At 45.4% G+C, this 24114-nt stretch overlaps 1 protein-coding gene across 1 annotated transcript in view; it reads left to right on the top strand.

Annotated features, from left to right (window-relative positions):
• The window catches only part of rmnd5b (required for meiotic nuclear division 5 homolog B), a 34666-nt gene extending 31295 nt beyond the window's left edge, over nt 1-3371 (top strand). Inside the window, exon 9 of the mRNA XM_055643368.1 lies at nt 600-3371. Coding sequence (XP_055499343.1) covers nt 600-663 — 64 coding nt within the window. The 3' untranslated portion in view covers nt 664-3371. The remainder of the gene's footprint in view (nt 1-599) is intronic.
• The last annotated feature ends 20743 nt before the right edge of the window (nt 3372-24114 follow it).

Below are 24114 nucleotides of genomic sequence, written 5' to 3'. Positions count from 1 at the left end.
AGGAGGGAGAACATCTTTAGCCAGAGGTTGGTGATTGTGTGGAATTCTTTGCCACAAAAGGCTGGATATTTTTAAGGTGGAGAATGACAGGTTCTTGATTAGTATGGATGTCAAGGGTTATGGGGAGAATGGAGGCGAATGGGGTTGAGAAGAAAAGATAGATGAGCTTCGATTACATGGCAGAATAGACTCGAATGGCCTAATTCTGCTCCTATGAAATGAACATGAGCATTGACCATGTTTCTGGTTTGCCCCCCTGTCCACAACTGGCTGGAGAAGTGGCAGCAGCTTTCACTCCCTCTGCCCCTGCAGTCTTCGTTACGAACCACCTGGTTCTCCACCCATTTCCGTGTGGTGATGAGTTGACATCACATCGAGAAGGATAAACCTTGTCATGGTGAGCTCCTAATCTCATCTCAGAAAATTTCAGCCAACGAGCAGGAAACATGACTCACTTACTGATGATGGATCATGTAAAAACATAGATTATCGTTTGCATACAATTGTTTTGGTGGTAAGATATTTGCTGATTCACAAATGTTATTTCAAACTGCGTCATCTGTTTTTATATCATATCTTGCGTGTTTCTCTTCCTGCAGATTGAAGTGCCCCTATTGTCCGATGGAGCAAGCACCCTCTGATGCAAAGCAGATCTATTTCTGAGGACCATGTTTGAACTCTGAGGACAATACACCTCCTGTTGGAGAAGAGCTATAACTAGGGTGTGTCTGTTTAATTGTGGCCAACCTAGACCACTGGATGGTGTAAATGTGATTTGCCGTGGAGCGAGCTGTAGGGGATTGGAGCAGAAGTCCCTGCCCACCCAGCCACTGTGGGATCTGCACCATGTTTGCACTAGTATGGAACCTGGAATAGCCATTAATTCCTATCTAATGTTTTCTTTGTCCCACTTGCAAATGCTTAGCAACTATCAGGTAGTTTAAGTACAAATGCAGTTCTAATCTGTTGCCATCTCATTTTGACAGCACCCATTATAAAGCCTTTGCTGTGGAGTAGTTCTATGTCAGTGGAGTTCCAGTGACTTAACTGCTGTCCACTGACACTGTTGTAAAACAAATGGTGTGTAAATTATGTGACTTCCCCATGTTCCAGTTGTGCCACTAATTAGATAATGTTGATCACAGAACACTTGGTCCTCAACCCCCATCTTCCAACCTCCCTCACTCCGTCATGTCCCCAGATCTGGATGATCTGTACAGTACTATTCATAGCTGGAGTTTTAATGATATTGAAAGTTCATGAGGTGCTTTTGATATTTCTGAGGGCATGGATGAGTAATGAAACAAGATGACATGGATCACATCGGATACATCTGTTCTCTTCCCTGAAATAGCCCATTTCCTTCACAAACAGACCCATAACACATTTAATGTCAAACCCTGTCTATAGCTGGGTATATTGATACCTTAGTCTTTATGGACTGTAGTGATGACAACCTCTAGCTGTGCTCACATTTATATCTAGGGCTGAAGTGGTTGTTCCTAAACTGAGGAATGAGAGAAGTTGCATCCATTTTGAGCGGTGCCTTGGTCAGGGTGAGTTTGCCTGTGACCACCATGCTCATTGTGGGTTTGGCTCTTGTGTTGCCCTGGGGTCATTTTGTGCATCTGCCAATGCCCAGCTTGGACTGCAGGGTGAGAGTGCTTGTAATTGCATTGTCCCCCTGACTGGATGACAATCCCTTGGTTAGAGACAAGGTTGGAGGCTCCACAGCTGTGATGGCTATTCATTGATTTTTCAGGTCAGCTTTTAAAATTGATGTTTTATTTATAATTCTACTTAATCTTTTTTACAATTACCCCTGGTTTAGTTGCTATATGGCCCTGTTATCTGTGCCATTGCAAATATTTGTTTTCCATGACATATCAGCAAAACTGCTTATTGCACTGGTTTTAAATGAATAGCAAGTCATGACCTTCGACCCATTGCTTGTAACTGCATCAACGAACATGTTCTGTTAATTATGGAGGGAAATAATTGCTTGTTTTCTTTCAACATGATAAACAGTCTAGTTTGCAGTTAGTTATAAAAGCCTGTTATACCTCAGAGTAGCGCCACTTACTGTTTGGTTAGCCATTGGTTAGCCATTGGTTAGCCATTGGTTAGCCATTCGTTAGCCATTGGTTAGCCATTGGTTAGTCATTGGTTAGCCATTGGTTAGACATTGGTTAGCCATTGGTTAGCCATTGGTTAGCCATTCGTTAGACATTGGTTAGCCATTGGTTAGCCATTGGTTAGACATTGGTTAGCCATTGGTTAGACATTGGTTAGCCATTCGTTAGACATTGGTTAGCCATTGGTTAGACATTGGTTAGCCATTGGTTAGCCATTCGTTAGCCATTCGTTAGCCATTCGTTAACCATTCGTTAACCATTCGTTAGCCATTTCACAGAATGGGAGTGAAGAGAATCAGTTTGGTCAAAAGGATGAAGTTCATTTATATGCAGTTTCATCTGGAGCCTCGGTCAGACTAATCGGCAGAAACTCTGGTAAACAGATGTTTTTGCCTCTCAGTTTGTCTCATAAGAACCTGACGGAACCTGCTGCACTTGTTTTAACTTCTGAATACTTTTACTGGATGTTAACTTTAATGTTGTTCCCTTTTATGAAGATTTTTGATTCCTTTATCTTTCCCACCCTACGCTACCCAACTGCCTCAGAGCCCTAAGGCAAAGACTGTCCTTCCATGGAATGATCACCCCTATGGTCAGCTCCTGCTCACATCCCTCTAATGAAAATGCCGATAAGATGGATAACAGAAGTAGAACTCGTTAACTTGACAAGGTGGGAGGCTGATGCAAACAACAGGGTTTCTCTAGGTTTTGAATGTATTCAGCATCACTCAACAATTGTTAAAGCCTTCACAAGTATTGTGAAAATCATTGGTGATAGATAGGACAGTGCAGCCCAGAGTCTGGCCAACACACAGGCCTAGTTTGTTAAGAGATGTTGAATTTAATAATGGATGGTGTGGCTGATAAACAATGTGTGGGAAACATAGTTCTTAAACTATGCTCAGGTTTTTACTTGGAAGAAGAAGATACATTTTCCTGCTGCCATGGCAGTGGTGAGTGACAACACCTTCTACATTCTCACTTTGTATTTGTGTGAGGAAAATAAACCCAGAATGCTCTAATTCATGAGGTTTTATTTATCCCAGCTTGCTTGTCACAAGTCCTCCACAAAACTAGAGAAATGCAAAGGAAAGGTGAGAGAATACAATGCAATCTGCAGTTGGGGAGCTTGATGCCCCCAGCAGTTTAGACTGTTACATGACTTTTAATTTTATTACCCATAATATAATTTATGTTATATAACAAATGTTTAATAAATATGTTGAAGTGATTAAATGGTTGAAATGGCTTTACTGTTTCTCATCCACAGAAAGAAATAGCTACATGTGACCATATAGTTTGGGTGATTGTTTCAGTGGGTTGGGGCTGGTCTTCAGGAAGATGTTAACTTCCTCACTCTGCCCTTGGTCATTATTGCACTGATCTCCACAAGGAAGAAAACACTGACCTGGAAGAGAATTTGTTATATCAACAGTGAAAAATTCAACTTAAGGATCAGTGAGAACAGTTGTGGGGAAGTGTGGAACACTCAGATACAAGCTGCACATTGGCTATGACTCATCCCTTCTGCACAAGGTTCACAAACTATCTGTAATGGCCATTACTTCTAGGAAAAGTACAGACAGATAAAAACTAAAAATATTACAAATGTTAAACATGGCTATAATATACTGACTTAAGCTTAATGGCTCCGACATAATCAAAATCCATTTGACACAAGGCTCATCATTTAATCATAAGGCACCTAGTGGTGGCTTGGGAAATATCATCTTTATTTAATTTTCTTCCTCTTCCAGCTCAGATTCAGATTCAGATCAGATTCAATTTTAATTGTCATTGTCAGTGTACAGTACAGAGACAACGAAATGCATTGTGATCTTCACGGTGACTTCCTCTTTCTTTCATGCTTCAGAACTTGAACAGGTTCATGCTTGTGCTGAACATGATGCCAAGTTAAACTGATCTCATCTGCCTCACGTGATCCACTGCCCTCCATTCCCTGCACTTGCATGTGTCTATCTAAAAACATCATAAATGCTACTGTCCATCTGCATTCCACATTCCCATCACCCATTAAACTTTGCCCCTCCGCACTGTATGTATTCATATCTGTATTATGTTTTTCTGCAGTGTTGGTCAATAGACTCAAGTGAGTGTGTTACTGTCGACATGTTAGCTGTGGAATATCTTGATGATCTCTTTGATTGGTTGTCTGCAGAGCGGGCATGAAGACCTTTTGCTGAGGAGCTTCTGCCCACAGTTGTAGCACAAGCACATGTGTCCACATCTGTACAGAACAGAGTCCACTTGATGAGAAAAACAAACAATACAATCTTCCTCCAGCGGCCTGGCGCTCGGACGACAGCTATCTGCTGGCAGCTTAGAAGCACAGAGTCCACGTTTAGAATGGCCTGCAAGTAAAGTTTTAAATCTTTATTAATAATGTGCAGATTGCCTCTTCTTAAGTAGCCCCTCCCCCCCACCCCCCCCCCCCCCCCCACCCTCCCCCTGCCCCCCCCCCCACCCCCACCCCGATACAGAAACAAAAACTGCTGGAAATAATATTTTATGTGGTTTATAGTTTTTATATCAAATGAGCAACATTTAGATTTATATCCTTGGGTATAAGGGTATATATACCCTTATTACCCAGATGTGTGAGGACTACTCAATAAATATTTCAAATACAAGAAACATGAAATGATTTGCATTTCAGGATTCAATTACTCAATCATGTATCTATTCACTGTAAATGAATCGATTGTAATCATGTATTGTCTTTCCACTGGCTGGATCGCACACAACCTCGATACACTTGACAATAAACTAAACTAGCTGTTTGTCACAACAGGAAAATGCAGCACAATTTGAAATGTAATTGCATACTTATTCCAATTCTTTTAATATTCATGTTAACATGCATTTAGAAGTTATATCTAATTGCAAACAATTCTGCTAGAATTCCATTGGGCAGCATGTAAATTAGTGAATATTAGCCAAGACTGTGATTTTTGTTTTGGGCAGCATAATGCGACAGAGAGTGGAGCTGCTCCTAACCAAAGATTATAGAGCTCTATGATGTTTGCTCCTAACTGTATCAGAGACACAGGTTCAATCCAGTACTGCCCATGTCAAGTGTTGTCACATTTTCCTGTTACTGCATGGAGTTCCTTCAGGTGCTCTGGTTTCCTCCCTCATCTCACGACCTGCAGGTCGCTGGTTAATAGCTCACGTTAAATATTCCCCAGTGTGTAGGTGAGTTGGTGGGAAAGTGGGGAGAATAAAATGGAATTAGTGTAAATGTTGATGGTTAAGAGAGAATTTGTGGTGTTTAAGTTCTCTGCGATTATATAACCTCCAGGTGAATGGTTTCAAATGAATTGGGCAGTTAAATTGATTTATCACCTGGATTGAAGATAGAGAAGAGAGAAAACCCTTGACACCATTATATTCAAGAACCTGGCAATCTCCACTTTAAAAATGCTCAATGACTTGGCCTGAACGGCCATCTGTGGCAATGAATTCACCATCTCTGACTAAAGATCCTCATCTCCTTTCCAGAGGTACATTCTATTATTCTGTGTCCTCTCCCACTAGTGAAAACATCCTCTCCACTCTATCCAGGCCTTTCACTATTGGGGGTTTCATTGAGTTCCTCTGTCTTGTAAACTCAAGTGAGTTCAGGCCCAGAGCCATCAAACGCTCATGTGAACTCCATCAACCCAGAGATCATTCTTGTAAAGCACCTCCCAGCCCTCTCCAATGGCAGCATATCTCTCCTCAGATAAGGGGCCCAAATGTGGTGTTCCTTGTTTCTACATAATGTGCAGCAGCTACTCAAGAGGATTTACTACGCAAGTAATGCCTAGGTGTCTTCGAATTCCCCTTACCGTTGATGGGCAATGCAGAAAAAGTCGGTGGCTGAGTATGTATAGTGTCAGCTCCACCACTTGTGACAGCACCAGATTGCTGTTCTGGTAATTCATTCTGTGAGACAAATTTCATGCAGGGATCTGAAGAGGTAAAAGGTCAGCTCAGCACCATGCAGTCTAATGCATGCATCGTGCACTCTAATGCATGCACCGTGAAGTCTAATGCATGCACCGTGAAGTCTAATGCATGCACTGTGCCGTCTAATGCATGCACCGTGCCGTCTAATGCATGCACCGTGATGTCTAATGCATGCACCGTGCCGTCTAATGCATGCACCGTGCCGTCTAATGCATGAACCGTGCCGTCTAATGCATGCACCGTGAAGTCTAATGTATGCACCGTGCACTCTAATGCATGCACCGTGCCGTCTAATGCATGCACCGTGAAGTCTAATGTATGCACCGTGCACTCTAATGCATGCACCGTGCAGTCTAATGCATGCACCGTGCAGTCTAATGCATGCACCGTGCACTCTAATGCATGCACCGTGAAGTCTAATGCATGCACCGTGCCGTCTAATGCATGCACCGTGAAGTCTAATGTATGCACCGTGCACTCTAATGCATGCACCGTGCACTCTAATGCATGCACCGTGCACTCTAATGCATGCACCGTGCCGTCTAATGCATGCACCGTGCACTCTAATGCATGCACCGTGCACTCTAATGTATGCACCGTGCACTCTAATGCATGCACCGTGCAGTCTAATGCATGCACCGTGCACTCTAATGTATGCACCGTGCACTCTAATGTATGCACCGTGCACTCTAATGCATGCACCGTGAAGTCTAATGCATGCACCGTGCACTCTAATGCATGCACCGTGCACTCTAATGTATGCACCGTGCACTCTAATGCATGCACCGTGCCGTCTAATGCATGCACCGTGCACTCTAATGCATGCACCGTGAAGTCTAATGTATGCACCGTGCACTCTAATGTATGCACCGTGCACTCTAATGTATGCACCGTGCACTCTAATGCATGCACCGTGCACTCTAATGCATGCACCGTGCACTCTAATGCATGCACCGTGCAGTCTAATACATATTTATTTATTTATTAATTAAACTTTATTTCAGATTCATGGTCCAGACAAGGGACATTACATAAAATACATTCCATATAAAAACACCATAAATTACATATAAAATCTTAGTATATCACTCTGCCCCCTCCCTCTCTCCCTCCCTCTCAACCCTCCTCTCTCGCCCTCCCCCTCCCATCCTCTGTCCCCTCCCCCCTCCCTCCACCCCCCCCCCCTCTCCCCCCATCTCCCCCCCCCTATCTCTTTCTCTGCCCCTCGATGTAGGGTGGGGTAAAAGGAGCCAATGAATAATATTAATATAATATCAATGGGGGGGGTTAGTGTGTGTGTGAAGCCGCAGCCCTCCCCCCCCCCCCCCCCCCCCCCCCCCCCCCCCCCCCCCCCCCCCCCCCCCCCCCCACTTGGTCTAGTCACTTATAACAGCATCATACATTATATACAAAATACACTATACATGATATAAATCTAGAATAAAAAAGAATGATCAATGTCCTACAATGAGACAACGATACCAGTGTCTCCACAACTGGGATTGGTCGCCCGTTGTACTGAACCTTATCTTTGACAAGGCCACAATAATTACATTTTGAGAGTCATTTATCCTGCAAATGAATTTATACATATGCTAGGAAAGCTTCTAAAGTACTGACTCCTGCAGCCACAAACATGTTACTAGCACTACACCATCTGCTTGACCCACTGAGGTCTTACAGTGATTTGTTTTTTTGTTATTTCCCCCATGCCCTTCCACAAGTTTTGAATGTTAAGAAGTTCGCTGGAGGTTCACTCGGATTCAGGTGTGTGCCTCACCTGGAACAGGTGAAACGGAGTGTTGACCGTCACAGCTGGAATCCCCAGTCCACATCTCTCTCCACACACAGCCAACTGCTTGGACCAATGGAGGACACATTCTCCTGTCCAGGAGTCCAAGGATACATCATCTGGTCAGCTTGCGATGGTTTACCTGAGCATACTTGTGACTAAGCTGAGAATCTTTTACTCGAGATTTCTCAGTACACTCTATTCATGAGACTATCAAACAAGCAAAATAATAAGCTAAATTAAAAATTCCATATGACACAGCAAACAATGAAATAAACCAATGCACTTTTATGTCTGTAAAACGCGCATTCATTCCTTACCTTGGAGCTGAACTCCACATGTTGTTCCATACACATCCACGATCACACACAATGGAACTGCCACCAACAACCCTTTCATAAGAAGGTATTCCCTCCCTTCATTCACACTGTACATGAAAAAGCCTTGATTGTTCACCCAGAAAGAAATTTGAGTATAGAAGTTGGGATCTGAGTATAGAAGTTGGGATGTAATGTTAAAATTGTACAAGGCATTGGTGAGGCCAATTCTGGAGTATGGTGTACAATTTTGGTCGCCTAATTATAGGAAGGATGTCAACAAAATAGAGAGAGTACAGAGGAGATTTACTAGAATGTTGCCTGGGTTTCAACAACTAAGTTACAGAGAAAGGTTGAACAAGTTAGGGCTTTATTCTTTGGAGCGCAGAAGGTTAAGGGGGGACTTGATAGAGGTTTTTAAAATGATGAGAGGGATAGACAGAGTTGACGTGGAAAAGCTTTTCCCACTGAGAGTAGAGAAGATTCAAACAAGGGGACATGACATGAGAATTAAGGGACTGAAGTTTAGGGGTAACATGAGGGGGAACTTCTTTACTCAGAGAGTGGTAGCTGTGTGGAATGAGCTTCCAGTGAAGGTGGTGGAGGCAGGTTCGTTTATATCATTTAAAAATAAATTGGATAGTTATATGGATGGGAAGGGAATGGAGGGTTATGGTCTGAGCGCAGGTATATGGGACTAGGGGAGATTATGTGTTCGGCACGGACTAGAAGGGTCGAGATGGCCTGTTTCTGTGCTGTAATTGTTATATGGTTGTTATTAAATGACAACTCCTTCTTATACATAACCCTGTGGTAGTGCTTTTGCCCAGAACCCATAGACATCTTCTAGGTCTGGGCAGATGAACTTTGGAAGTGCACTAGGATCCATGATGGAAGGTTTAAATATGGTGCAACCTAATCGCAACGCTCCATTCCATGTGACAACCACCTTTGTGATCTTCAACCTCACTTTCTCCTGAATGAGGACAGGGCGGTTGGAGAAGGTGATCCCGTTGCAGAATCCAGATTTCTCCAAGCATTCTGGTGGCATGAATCCAGCTTTATCTGCAACCCTTTGGTGCTCGGCTGGAAGAAGAGACGATTGTTTGAGGTTGTTGGTTTTAGATAAAGCCTTGTACGTCTGTCACAAATGGATATCGGTTATGGTGATAATGACCAATAGTTTGTTCTTCATTACCATGGGCCATGTAAGTGGGATATAAACACAAAACACCATTGATGCTAAAAAATGTTACAAATACTACGCAATCTGCACCACCCAGCACGACCCATAAGATTTATGTATTAGACCAGAGGCTTTACTTAGCTTTTGTGAACCGAGAAACAGAGTTAATGTTTCAGAATGATAACTTTATCAGAACTGTTTAGTTTTGTTTAGAGATACAGCGCGGAAACAGGCCCTTCAGCCCACTGAGTCCGTGCCCACCAGCGTACACACACTAGGGACAATTTACATTTATACCAAGCAACATCATTTCGTTCAGACCAAAAGGTCTGAATGACAATAAAGGATCTATCTATCTATCTATCTATCTATCTATCTATCTATCTATCTATCTATCTATCTATCTATCTATCTATCTATCTATCTATCTATCTATCTATCTATCTATCTATCTATCTATCTATCTATCTATCTATCTATCTATCTATCTATCTATCTATCTATCTATCTATCCCAGGATATGGCGGACCAATTGAATAACTACTTTGGTTCCGTCTTCACTAAGGAAGACATACATAATTTGCCGGAAATAGCAGGGGACCGGGGGTCAAATGAGTTGGAGGAATTGAGTGAAATCCAGGTTAGTCGGGAAGTGGTGTTGGGTAAATTGAATGGATTAAAGGCCGATAAATCCCCAGGGCCAGATAGGCTGCATCCCAGAGTACTTAAGGAAGTAGCCCCAGAAATAGTGGATGCATTACTGATAATTTTTCAAAACTCTTTAGATTCTGGAGTAGTTCCTGAGGATTGGAGGTAGCAAACGTAACCCCACTTATTAAAAAGGGAGGGAGAGAGAAAACGGGGAATTACGGACCAGTTAGTCTAACATCGGTAGTGGGGAAACTGCTAGAGTCAGTTATTAAAGATGGGATAGCAACACATTTGGAAAGTGGTGAAATCATTGGACAAAGTCAGCATGGATTTATGAAAGGTAAACTATGTCTGAAGAATCTTATAGAATTTTTCGAGGATGTAACTAGTAGAGTGGATAGGGGAGAACCAGTGGATGTGTTATATCTGGACTTTCAGAAAGCTTTCAACAAGGTCCCACATAAGAGATTAATATGCAAACTTAAAGTACACGGTATTGGGGGTTCAGTATTGATGTGGATAGAGAACAGGCTGGCAGACAGGAAAATAGTAGGAGTAAACGGGTCCTTTTCAGAATGGCAGGCAGTGACTAGTGGGGTACCGCAAGGCTCAGTGCTGGGACCCCAGCTATTTACAATATATATTAATGATTTGGACGAGGGAATTGAAGGCAATATCTCCAAGTTTGCAGATGACACGAAGCTGGGGGGCAGTGTTAGCTGTGAGGAGGACGCTAGGAGGCTGCAAGGTGACTTGGATAGGCTGGGTGAGTGGGCAAATGCATGGCAGATGCAGTATAATGTGGATAAATGTGAGGTAATCCACTTTGGTGGCAAGAACTGGAAAGTAGACTATTATCTAAATGGTGGCCGATTAGGAAAAGGGGAGATGCAGCGAGACCTGGGTGTCATGGTACACCAGTCATTAAAAGTAGGCATGCAGGTGCAGCAGGCAGTGAAGAAAGCAAATGGTATGTTAGCATTCATAGCAAAAGGATTTGAGTATCGGAGGAGGGAGGTTCTACTGCAGTTGTACAGGGTCTTGGTGAGACCACACCTGGAGTATTGCGTACAGTTTCGGTCTCCTAATCTGAGGAAAGACATTATTGCCATAGAGGGAGTGCAGAGAAGGTTCGCCAGACTGATTCCTGGGATGTCAGGACTTTCATATGAAGAAAGACTGGATAAACTCGGCTTGTACTCGCTGGAATTTAGAAGATTGAGGGGTGATGTTACAAGATTCTTAAGGGGTTGGACAGGCTAGATGCATGAAGATTGTTCCCAATGTTGGGGAAGTCCAGAACAAGGGGTCACAGTTTAAGGATAAGGGGGAAGGTCTTTTAGGACCGAGATGAGAAAGAAAAAATTCACAGAGAGTGGTGAATCTCTGGAACTCTCTGCCACAGAAGGTAGTTGAGGCCACAATTCATTGGCTATATTTAAGAGGGAGTTAGATGTGGCCCTTGTGGCTAAAGGGGTCAGGGGGTATGGAGAGAAGGCAGGTACAGGATACTGAGTTGGATGATCAGCCATGATCATATTGAATGGCGGTGCAGGCTCGAAGGGCCGAATGGCCTCTACTCCTGCACCTATTGTCTATGTTTCTATCGGTCACAGACTGTTTGGGAAAATTCTCGCAAAATATTCCACCCCTCAAACAGTCTGGTTACCATCACATCTGACCCGCACGCTGTAGTAAAGGCCACACGATCGTGATACCAATCTGCACATACAACGTCGTAATATTCTGGCCAAGATTGTGCCAATGGTCAGTGAGGTTGGTGATGTTCTCTTTTACCCCACTCAGGATTAAACCAGTCACCGAGTCTGTACGCCCACTCATGGTAGAAATAAACTTGTTTTGTCAGAGGTCCCAAACCTTAATGCCGTCAATGCCACCAGAGATAATCTGGTCGCTCGTGTCATTAAACGTTGCTGCCAGTACTTGGATTGCAGCTAAAAAAGTTGCTCCTGAAGTTCCTCTTAAATCTCTCCCCTCTTACCTTAAGTCTGTGCCCTGTCGTTTTAGAATCCTCCACCCTGGGACAAAGACTGTGAGCATTCACTTTATACATGCCCTCCATGCTCTTGTACACTTGTCCGTCTATCTAACCTCTTCCCATAACTCAAGCCCATGAGCTCCAGCAACATCCTGGTGAATCTTTCCTGCATCCTTTCATGATGTGTAAGATGTCCCCCAGTATCATCAGCAGATGTGATTGGACCATCCAGTCAGTCTTGGCAAAACGAATGAGACGTGATCTGTCTCTTCCATGTTACAATGTCAGTCACAGGCTGAGACCTGTCCTGACTTTGTTTCTTCAGCTTGAGATGTGACTGGGTTTGTAAACCTCAAGTTGAAAATTATTCTAAAATAATCAGAGTTCAAAACAAATGTGTTATTTGACTTTATGTTGCAACAATAACTAACTGGCAGTTGGAACCAACAACTGGAGCATGAATTTCTTCTGGAAGAGATTCTTACAACATTCTGACAAACACTTTACATTCATTCATGGAAACCCTGCAGTAAGTAAGAACAAAATGCCTTCTGCTTTTAGTTGTGGAGAGGGTGAACGTGAAGCCGTTGCCTGTTGTGGCTGAAACCAGCAGCTTAATGTGCCAGAGGCTGCGAGCAACAAGCAACGAGCAACGAGCAACGCCCAACACACGATCTCCTTCACCGTTCTGCAGCAGAGACTCTCAAACAATCCTCAAAAAGGAAAACAAAACTTGGAAACTGAAATAAAATACAGAAAGAGCTGAGAATATTCAGCGGGTCAGGCAGCATCTGTGGAGAACATGGATAGGTGACGTTTCACAGAGTGCTGGAGTAACTCAGTGGGTCAGGCAGCATCTGTGGAGAACATGGATAGGTGACGTTTCACAGAGTGCTGGAGTAACTCAGTGGGTCAGGCAGCATCTGTGGAGAACATGGATAGGTGACGTTTCACAGAGTGCTGGAGTAGTAACTCAGTGGGTCAGGCAGCATCTGTGGAGAACATGGATAGGTGACGTTTCAGGTCGGGACTCTTGTCGGGAGGGAGAAGAAAGCTGGAAAAGGGGAAAGGCGGGACAAAGCATGGCAGGAAATAGGTAACTGTTACATTTGGTGCCGTGGTAATCATCAGATTATTAATTGTTCTGTTCTCTCCTCCAACACAACTGAGCAGTGAGAAATCCCAAAGCCTCGACCCTAAATAGGATTCATAATATTCTGAAGGGTAAAACGAAAACCAGTCTACAGTTCAGAATGTCGTATTGAAAGTGCAAACAGTCAAGCATGGTTCTGTGCCCATAACAATTACCCTTTGATTCCCAAACACTCCTTCACTCCTTCTGCTTTCATATGTCATCAGATTTGAGTATAGGAGGAGGGAGGTTCTACTGCAGTTGTACAGGGTCTTGGTGAGACCACACCTGGAGTATTGCGTACAGTTTTGGTCTCCTAATCTGAGGAAAGACATTCTTGCCATAGAGAAGGTTCACCAGACTGATTCCTGGGATGTCAGGACTTTCATATGAAGAAAGACTGGATAGACTCGGCTTGTACTCGCTAGAATTTAGAAGATTGAGGGGGATCTTATAGAAACTTACAAAATTCTTAAGGGATTGGACAGGCTAGATGCAGGAAGATTGTTCCCGATGTTGGGGAAGTCCAGAACAAGGGGTCACAGCTTAAGGATAAGGGGGAAATATTTTGGGACCGAGATGAGAAAAAACATTTTTCACACAGAGAGTGGTGAATCTCTGGAATTCTCTGCCACAGAAAGTAGTTGAGGCCAGTTCATTGGATATATTTAAGAGGGAGTTAGATGTGGCCCTTGTGGCTAAAGGGATCAGGGGGTATGGAGAGAAGGCAGGTACGGGATACTGAGTTGGATGATCAGCCATGATCATATTGAATGGCGGTGCAGGCTCGAAGGGCCGAATGGCCTACTCCTGCACCTATTGTCTATGTTTCTATGTTATTCGTAATAATATTGAAACAGGTGAACACATGCTTTTTTATACCATAATCATAATCATACTTTATTGGCCAAAAATGTTTTGCAATATACGAGGAATTTGATTTGCCGTAGTCATACCAATAAAAAGGAACAGAACATACAAAATACATGTCCAAACGACATCAAACTCTGAATTAATTGTCCTGATTCTCCTTTTAAATGCACTCAGTAGAAGAATGTGAATACTGAGGCCTGATACGAGAATCACATCTACATGTCTTTGTGATGTATGGTGTGCAGAGGTGTGACAGGCAGAAGTGTTCTAACCTTGGATGCTGTCTGTGTGGTGTGTGCACGTGCTCCTGTGACCATGCGGGCTTCCTGTTTCCTCCCACATCCCAAAGGTGAATTATCCCTTATAGAAACATAGACAATGGGTGCAGGAGTAGAGGCCATTCGGCCCTTCGAGCCTGCACCTCCATTCAATATGATCCATGGCTGATTATGTAGAAGGTTGGTTGCATAATCGAGAGGATCTGACAGAGGTTAGCAGCAGAGAGAATGAGGTTTCTGGGATTGCTCTAAAAACTGCCATAGACTAGATGGGTCAAATGGCCTCCTTCACTATCGTAGGGAAGGTAGCATGGAAGTTTGTGAACATATTCCAGTGCAGAGTTCCTGTTGATATCGCATTAACTCAGGTTGTTACTTTCTCTGCTTGCGCCTACTCACTCTCTCTCTCGAGCAGGTAAACTAGTCGTGTTTCGCCCGGTAAGTCCGACATTATCACCATGGTTGCTCAGACATGTTACATCCGGGCCTCCTCTGCTCACCAAGCTGAATGTAAACAACCTGCAGAACTAGTTTAAGAATAGTGAGGGACTTTCCAGTATTGCCTTTTAATCTCTCAGTTAAGATAAGATATTTTATTGTGTTGGAAAGAACTGCAGATGCTGGTTTAAATCGAAGAGACACAAAAAGGAATGGGTGACGTTTCGGGTCAAGACCCTTCTTCAGACCGATGCCAGGGGAATAGGAGGTACAGAGATAAAATGTAGTTGGCGATAGTAAGACTGGTCAGAGAACTGAGGAAGGGGATGGAGAGAGAAGAAAAGATAGATATAGATATGCCATTTATTGTCACTATACATGTACAATGAAATTAAAAGCAGCTCGTACTCAGTGCATACATGTAATTTAGTACAAAAAACAAGAAACAGAAAACAAAAACAAAAGGGAGAGGGGGGGGGATAGGTGCACAATTCTGCGGCGCTATGTACATATCTATAAAGGCAAAATGGTGAAGGAGATGTTTAAAGATTATATTAAATATTAAAAATGTTTTTAAAAAAATGTTAAAAATTACAGTTACAATACACATTACAGTTCCAAATTTCATTACGTGGATATAATAGATGGAAGTCCGGGTGTTGGGCTGTGAAGTCAGTGCATGTGTGAATTAAGAGTAGTTATAATTTTCGGAAAACAACTATTCCTGAGTCTATTTGTCCTGGATTTGATTCACCTATAGCGCCTTCCAGAGGGCAGCAGGTCGAACAGTCCAAACGCAGGATGGGAGCTGTCCTTGATGATATTCTTTGCCCTGCTAAGGCAGCGGGAGGTGTAGATATCCATCAGGGAGGGGAGAGGGCAGCCAATGATCTTCTGTGCTGTCCTAGTTACCCTCTGAAGCCTCTGAAGGGCTACTTGAAGTTAGAGAAGTCAATGTTCAGACCGCTGGGTGTAAGCTGCCCAAACAAAATATGAGGTGTTGTTCCCCAAATTTGCGCTGGGCCTCACTCTGACAATGGAGGAGGCCCAGGACAGAAAGGTCTGTGTGGGAATGGGTGGGGAAGTTAAAGTGTTGAGCAACCAGGAGATCAGGTAGGTTTAGGCAGGCTGAGTGGAGGTGTTCAGCGAAACGATCACCGAGCCTGTGCTTGGTCTCGCCGATATACAGGAGTCTACACCTGGAACAGCGGATACAGTAGATGAGGTTGGAGGAGGTGCCTCTTGAAAAGATTGTCGGGGTCCTTGGACGGAGTTCGAGGGGGGAGGTATAGGGACAGGCGTTGCATCTCCTGCGATTGCAGGGGAAAGTATCTGGGGAGGGGGTGGTTTGGATGGGAAGGGACGAGTTGACCAGGGAGTTCCGCAGAGAATGGTCTCTGTGGAAAGCGGAAAGGGGTGGAGATGGGAAGATATTTTATTGGTGCTCTTCCTATTATTTTTTTTTATTTTTTAAAGCATTCCATTCACTATTATGCTTTCGGATATTTTGCAGTTGTGAATGGCACTGGGTCGGTGCAAGATTGGACTTTCCTTAAGGGTTCACTGTCCTCAAAGTATTGCTAAATGCAAATGATGGACCAGTAGAACAAGTGGGACATTCCATGGGGAATTCTTACAGCATCATGAAGGGAAATGAAATCACAGAAGAAATCAAGCTGGGGTAGCTCCGTAGGTCTGGATCTGGGTCTGGGTCTGGGTCTGGGTCTGGGTCTGGGTCTGGGTCTGGGTCTGGATCTGGATCTGGGTCTGGGTCTGGGTCTGGATCTGGGTCTGGGTCTGGGTCTGGGTCTGGGTCTGGGTCTGGGTCTGGGTCTGGGTCTGGGTCTGGATCTGGGTCTGGGTCTGGGTCTGGGTCTGGGTCTGGATCTGGGTATGGGTCTGGGTCTGGGTCTGGATCTGGGTCTGGATCTGGGTCTGGGTCTGGATCTGGATCTGGGTCTGGATCTGGGTCTGGGTCTGGGTCTGGATCTGGGTCTGGATCTGGGTCTGGGTCTGGATCTGGATCTGGGTCTGGATCTGGATCTGGGTCTGGATCTGGATCTGGGTCTGGTTCTGGATCTGGATCTGGGTCTGGGTCTGGATCTGGGTCTGGGTCTGGGTCTGGATCTGGGTCTGGATCTGGGTCTGGGTCTGGGTCTGGGTCTGGGTCTGGGTCTGGGTCTGGGGTGGGTTCTGGGTCTGGGTCTGGTTCTGGGTCTGGGTCTGGGTCTGGATCTGGGTCTGGATCTGGGTCTGGATCTGGGTCTGGGTCTGGATCTGGATCTGGGTCTGGATCTGGATCTGGGTCTGGATCTGGGTCTGGTTCTGGATCTGGATCTGGGTCTGGGTCTGGGTCTGGGTCTGGGTCTGGGTCTGGGTCTGGGTCTAGATCTCGATCTGGGTCTGGATCTGGGTCTGGATCTGGATCTGGGTCTGGGTCTGGGTCTGGGTCTGGATCTGGATCTGGGTCTGGGTCTGGGTCTGGATCTGGGTCTGGGTCTGGGTCTGGGTCTGGGTCTGGGTCTGGGTCTAGATGTAGTACGCTGAAAAGCTCTAGGTAGAGTATCACTCAGCACTGGACAATTTTTTTACATTTTAACAAGCCAATGTACCTACCAACCTGTACGTCTTTGGAGTTTGGGAGGAAACCGAAGATCTCGGAGAAAACCCACGCAGATCACGGGGGGAACGTACAAACTCCATACAGACAGCGCCCGTAGTCAGGATCGAACCCGGGTCTCTGGCGCTGCATTTTGCTGGAAGGCAACAACTCTACTGCTGCACCACCGTGACTTAGAGTTAGTCAGAGAGTCGTACAGCACAGAAACAGACCCTTCGGACCAACTTGTCCACGCCCACCATGATACCTCATCTGCACTAATCCCACCTGCCTGTGTTTGGCCTATCTATCTATCTATCTATCTATCTATCTATCTATCTATCTATCTATCTATCTATCTATCTATCTATCTATCTATCTCTAAAACTCTCATCTTGTTTGTTTCTATATTTGTTTCTATATTTGCGCGTAAACTGTACACGATAGCGCTACAAGTTTTGCACCACCTTACCATTGTCCTGTAATGTACGAAAAATAAGTTTCCTTCATATTGATGCCATATTTTACAAGTTATTCATGTTTAAAACTTTTAAAAAACGCTTTAAAAACATTCACTTGCCCTGCCCGTGACCAGCCTTCCACCTCACAATGATGTCACAATACGATCCCACTTGCTGTCGTTACTTGACCGGCGTCACAAAGACCCCACGGGTCCCCAGCGTGGCCTTTGCACAATTCCACACCGCCATTGTTTGTATCCTCATCTCGCTATGTGAACACAACGCCTCCACGTGTAGTTTCCTTCCATTTTATTGCTGCTCCGGGGCCCGCGGGGACAGACAGAAGCGGGACCCGGGGCAACATTGTGGGGAGGGAGTGAGGGTAGGGGACAGGAGAGGGAGAGAGAGGTGAGGGAGGGAGGGAGTGGGGAGGGGAGGAGGAGAGAGAAAAGAAGAGGGAGGGTGAAGAGGAGAGGGAGGGAGTGCTGGGGGATGAGGGGGAATGGAGGAGAATAGGGGTAGGAAGAGGGATAGCGAGGCGCAGTTATGGGAGGGTTGCCGTGACTCGCGTCAGCCGTGCCTGCGCAGTTGGGGGCTATGGGTGAGTGGTGGAATATTGGACCATGACACATTGTTATTCTCGATGCTCTTCATTGAGGGAAATCTTCCCTCTGCTCATTTGCCCTCTGTTGCATGAAGACTTAAACCTGACTCTAACCAATGGGTCTCAGCAAGGACTGGGGTCAAACTTACACCATCACACCAATCATTCTCTCCATCTTTCACGCTGCAATATTGCAACTCACCTCCAACAAACTGCCCAGTGAATGGACCAACTCTGCAGGGTTCCATATCCAGAACTGAAGACACCAGTGATCGAGTTCACATACACATGTGATGGTCATTAACACGTTCACGGAAGTCTTTGAGAAAGTGTCCTCCCCCAACCTGCAACCCCCTGACAACACTGGTTGGCAAGGAGACTTTGGAAGCAAACACTGTCTCTGCACTAGGACTCAGAGAATGCAAATGTTGTGTATTTGGATGCGTGGAACAGACTTGAATAAGGCTCGGACACGGGAGTAATCTTACAAACTTCTTTACTGCAGGACGCCACCTTGAGTCTCCCCCTGCACATGCGTACTTGCACAAGATATCACAAGATACTAATTACATATGCTAATTATCACATACATGACAAATAATGAAGCCTCCACTTAGCTATTTGATGAAAGAATGTTTGAAGATTAACGCTGTACAAAGTTTATGGTCTATCGGGCGGCAGTGTTCTCTGCATTCCTGTACAATTCAACGACGGGCTACTCAAAGAACAGGAGAGGTTCCACTCTACAAATGTCTCCAATCCACTGGCAGTGTAGACCATCCAAGAACAGTGCTTTCCCCAGACTACTATTCCAACACTGAAGCTGTTCATTTTCTTGGTTGCAGCGGTTGAGACATATTATTCACGCAGCCGACACCAGTTCTTGGCGCAGCCGTTCCACTCGGATCTTTCTCATGAGAAGAAATTACTGGGATTGAGAAAACAATTCAAGGATGTTCTTAAAGCCTCCTCATCAAATGTCCAATCAGAGAGAAGCAGCAGTGCGTGTGATGAGACAGAAGCTTCTGGAGCAGAAGGATGAGGTCAGAGTAGATGGTCCTCAACGTCCACCTCCAAACCACTGGTTCTATTCACGGGGCAGTTTGTTGGAGGTGAACTGTGAGAAAGATGGAGAAAGGGATTGGTGTGATGGTGCGACCCATTAAGTTAAGTTTCCATCTTCAACCCACAGAACCAACCAGGTAACAGCTGCCCAAAAGTATAAAGACGTCTCAATCTCGCCCAGAGCCACGGGCAATGTTGTGAGACCGCCATCCAGGTAGATTCCCATCAACATATAAGGAATTTTACGCTGCGACCTCTTAGATACATCTTCACCCCCAATGACGAACCACCCTTGCCTTGTTGATGAACATGAAACATATAAATGTTGCAGAAAATTTACCAGGTTCACAAAATATTAAACTCCTGCCGACCGTCCCCCTGCAGATGGTGAAATGATCCATATTGAAGGCAGAGCAGGGAGACACAGTGTAAGATGAATCCAGAGGGATCAGCTTGACACAGATGCTGTTTAAATGAGAGCACTATTGAATGAAAGCTTGGTAATATTTACTTATGACAGGTGACGGTGTTTATTGAAGGAGTTCAGGTTTCAGCCCAGAAGGAGCAGTTACTGCCAAGGCAGTTCCATCTCAGCAACTGGACACTTTGACATTCGCTATTCAACATCGGCAGGAAGAAAATATGTGTAAACAACTGTAATAAACATAACCATGTCATGTGAATGTTAGATTTACCTTTTCTCTGTAACTGACACAACTATTAGATTAATCATTATCACCCATCCACGTATATCTTGTAACCCAATTACACAATCTGTGTAAGCTTGTGCCACACTTGTTTTCTATCTCTGCACGCATATTTGCATCTATTTAGTAAATGCATCCCGTGCCAGACATCACCGACACATCCGGGCGCCCATTCAAGACTTCGCAGCGCCACGCCTGCGGTTGGACACGTACACGTGGACATCGTGGAGCCGCTGCCACCGTCCAAAGGGGTTTCACACCTGATGACGGTGGTCAACCGTTTTACACGGTGGCCGGAGGCCATCCCGCTCACGGACAGTTCAACGTAGTCGTGTGCTCGTGCCCATGTAGCAACTTGGATTGCTCGCTTTGGGGTTCCACTGCACATCACATCACGACCAGGGCGCCCACTTTACATCTGACCTGTGGTCCGCCATGACCCGCCTGTTGTGGCCGCAGCTCCACCACACGACAACGTACCATCCCCAGTCAAATAGGTTGGTGGAGCAGTTCCACTGCTGTCTGAGGGCTTGTCTCACAGGCCCTGGGTGGATGGACGAGTTGCCGTGGGTCCTGTTGGGGATTCGGACGGCCCCCAAGGAGGATCTGTCAACGTCCTCCATGGAGTTGGTATATTGTGCTCCGCTCACTGTCCCCGGGGAGTTTGTCCCTGTTGATGGGTCTCAGGAACCCCCATCATCGGTGCTGATCCACTTGTGGGAGAGGGTTGGCGCCCAGTCTCCCATCAACGTCGGGTCATGAAGTGGCCCCTTCCCATGTGCTGCTGATGGGCTACCGTACGTTTTTCTTCACTGTGACTCCCACAAGTCACCCTTGCAGCGCCCGTATGAAGGTCCCTTTCGCGTGCCCTAGTCTTCATTTCTTTCTCTCTAAATTCCAAATGCCCGTCCAAAATAAATAGCCGACTACATTAGATCTGGACATGGGAGGCTGTGTCTGTGGCTCCGAGCGTCCGGAGAATCTCCCGAACCGAGCAAGACCCCGGGGCACGGGATTGTATCTGTGCGTTTGTGCCGCCCTCGAGCAGCGATCTGTGCGCTTCAGTGCCTCTGGCTCTGGGGGGGGGGGGGGGGGGGGGGTCATGGGGCGGCACCTGGTAGAAACCCAAGGTCACGACGAACCATCGGCTCTAGAGGTCAGAGTGTTGGTGGGGGAGGTGCGAGTCTCGGGGTCGTTATCTGAGTTGTGATTTAAGGCCGGGCAACGCCCATGTCAGCTGAGGAGTAGGGAGTTGTATGTAGAATATTAAACATGTCTAGAGCACACACTTGTGTCCGACTAGTTATTGGCTGGATCCTGCCAGTCCCCTCCACACCTGGATCCTTTATCATCTTTACTTTTTTGCATATCTTTCATTCATTGTTCTATATCTCTCTACATCAGGGGGTATGGAGAGAAGGCAGGTACAGGATACTGAGTTGGATGATCAGCCATGACCATATCGAATGGTGGTGCAGGCTCGAAGGGCCGAATGGCCTCTACTCCTGCACCTATTTTCTATGGTTCTACCACCATCTATATCTCTCATTTCCATTTCCTCTGACTAGTCTGAAGAAGGGTCTCGACTGAAACATCAACCATTCCTTCTCTTCAGAGATGCTGCCCATCCCGCTGAGTTACTCCAACTTTTTGTGTCAATCTTCGGTTTAAACCAACATCTGCAGTTCCTTCCTGCATGTTGCAGATAAAAGACTGGCTCAGTCTGGAGAGAGAAACCAACCTTCAGAACTAGTATTTAAAAGGATAACATTATTCCAACACGTTAAACTTCTCAAAGACTGTCTACAAATAAAATAATCTTTAAATGTGGAAGTCACTGATCCTCTAAACCCTGGGACAGACAGAGTCAGGGCCATTTTATGCAGTATCTCACTTTCTAGATCAGATTTTAAAGGCGGCTTGTTTATGATTTCTCTTCCACTGAAAGAACAGGAGGATCCCCATGATGTCTCTGGAAATGTCTCCAAATCCACTGGCAGTGTAGACCATCCAAGAGCAGCGCTTTCCCCAGACCACTATTCCATCACTGAAGCTGTTCATTTTCTTGGATGCAGCGGTTGGGACATATCATTATGCTCCATGTTATGTTGCTGTTAGCGTGGTGTGACACGGCTCGTCTCGGCTGTAATAAGTCCCAAAGTCCTTACTCTGGAGAAAGAATGTCCAGCAAACAGCAGGAGGAACCAATCCCAATTTGCCAACGCATAGGATTCAATAAAGGACTTCCAACCACAATTCAAGTTTATTCACACTGATGTCAACCATTAAATCCACAACAGCACAGAGAACTGTCACACCTAGAGCTTTGGATGTAATCAACAATTGCAGCGTCATAGCCCGGGATACTGACTGTAGGAAGGAACTGCAGATGCTGGTTTAAACCGAAGATGGACACAAAATACTGGAGTAACTCTGTGGGACAGGTAGCATCTCTGGAGAGAAGGAACGTGTGACGTTTCAGGTCGAGAACCTTCTTCAGATCAGAAGCTTCTCCTTCGTCTGAAAGGTCTCGACCCGAAACGCCACATTGTAGCTCAATACATCCATGACCTTTAGATACTTTAACGAGACTGGATCTAACGAGCGCAACAGGGCCGGGGTGTTTAAATATAATAGACTAATTTCACATTTCTACATTGTAACAACGTACAGATGTGACAGATATCGACGTCTTACCCCTGACGGCTTCCTTGATGTAGCTGTTTCCCATTCTGTTCATTTAAACATCTCGGTTCTCCCGAGTCCTGCCTGCCGTGAGCTCAGAGAACCGCGGTGACAAAGTGGCGGACCAGGTGCAGAAAATGAAACAATGCGATTCTTTACCGTGTCACGAACAGACATGTCTCCGCTTTCATATTAAAGTCACATATGTGGTCAAAACAGCTGCACGGCAGAAGCATCTCCGTACCTGAACTTACCACCATATTAACGAGCGAGGTGAAAGTCCCTTCTTATGCCTGTGTATGGCGTGCACAGCCTAAAGTTGTAGGACAGACAACTTGTTCTATTTGATCTTATTTGATTGTGCACGCCAGGTTGATTGCATTCGTTGAAACAGGGCGGACCCCCACGTGAAGGTTGCAATCTCCCACCCTATGAGTCCCTGCCTTACACATCTCCTTAGTCCCCCCTCCCCCACTCACCACCCCCGCCCCACCCCCCCCCCCCCACCCCACTCACCACCCCCACCCCAGCCCCGCCCACAGTATAATGTGGATAAATGTGAGGTTATCCACTTTGGTGGCAAAAACAGGAAAGTAGACTATTATTTGAATGGTGGCCGATTAGGGAAAGGGGAAATGCAACGAGACCTGGGTGTCATGGTACACCTGTCATTGAAGGTAGGCATGCAGGTGCAGCAGGCAGTGAAGAAAGCAAATGGTATGTTAGCATTCATTGCAAAAGGATTTGAGTATAGGAGCAGGGAGGTTAACCATATAACCATATAACAATTACAGCACGGAAACAGGCCATCTCGGCCCTACAAGTCCATGCCGAACTAATTTTTCTTTTTTCCCCTTAGTCCCACCTGCCTGCACTCATACCATAACCCTCCATTCCCTTCTCATCCATATGCCTATCCAATTTATTTTTAAATGATACTAATGAACCTGCCTCCACCACTTCCACTGGGAGCTCATTCCACACCGCCACCACTCTCTGCGTAAAGAAGTTCCCCCCTATATTACCCCTAAACTTCTGTCCCTTAATTCTGAAGTCATGTCCTCTTGTTTGAATCTTCCCTATTCTCAAAGGGAAAAGCTTGTCCACATCAACTCTGTCTATCCCTCTCATCATTTTAAAGACCTCTATCAGGTCCCCCCTTAACCTTCTGCGCTCCAGAGAATAAAGACCTAACTTATTCAACCTATCTCTGTAACTTA

This window comes from Leucoraja erinacea, chromosome 11 (genome assembly GCF_028641065.1).
Source record: "Leucoraja erinacea ecotype New England chromosome 11, Leri_hhj_1, whole genome shotgun sequence".
Lineage (NCBI taxonomy): Eukaryota > Metazoa > Chordata > Chondrichthyes > Rajiformes > Rajidae > Leucoraja > Leucoraja erinaceus.
The sequence above is the reverse complement of the archived record's forward strand: the minus strand, read 5'-3'. Positions and strand labels throughout refer to the sequence as shown.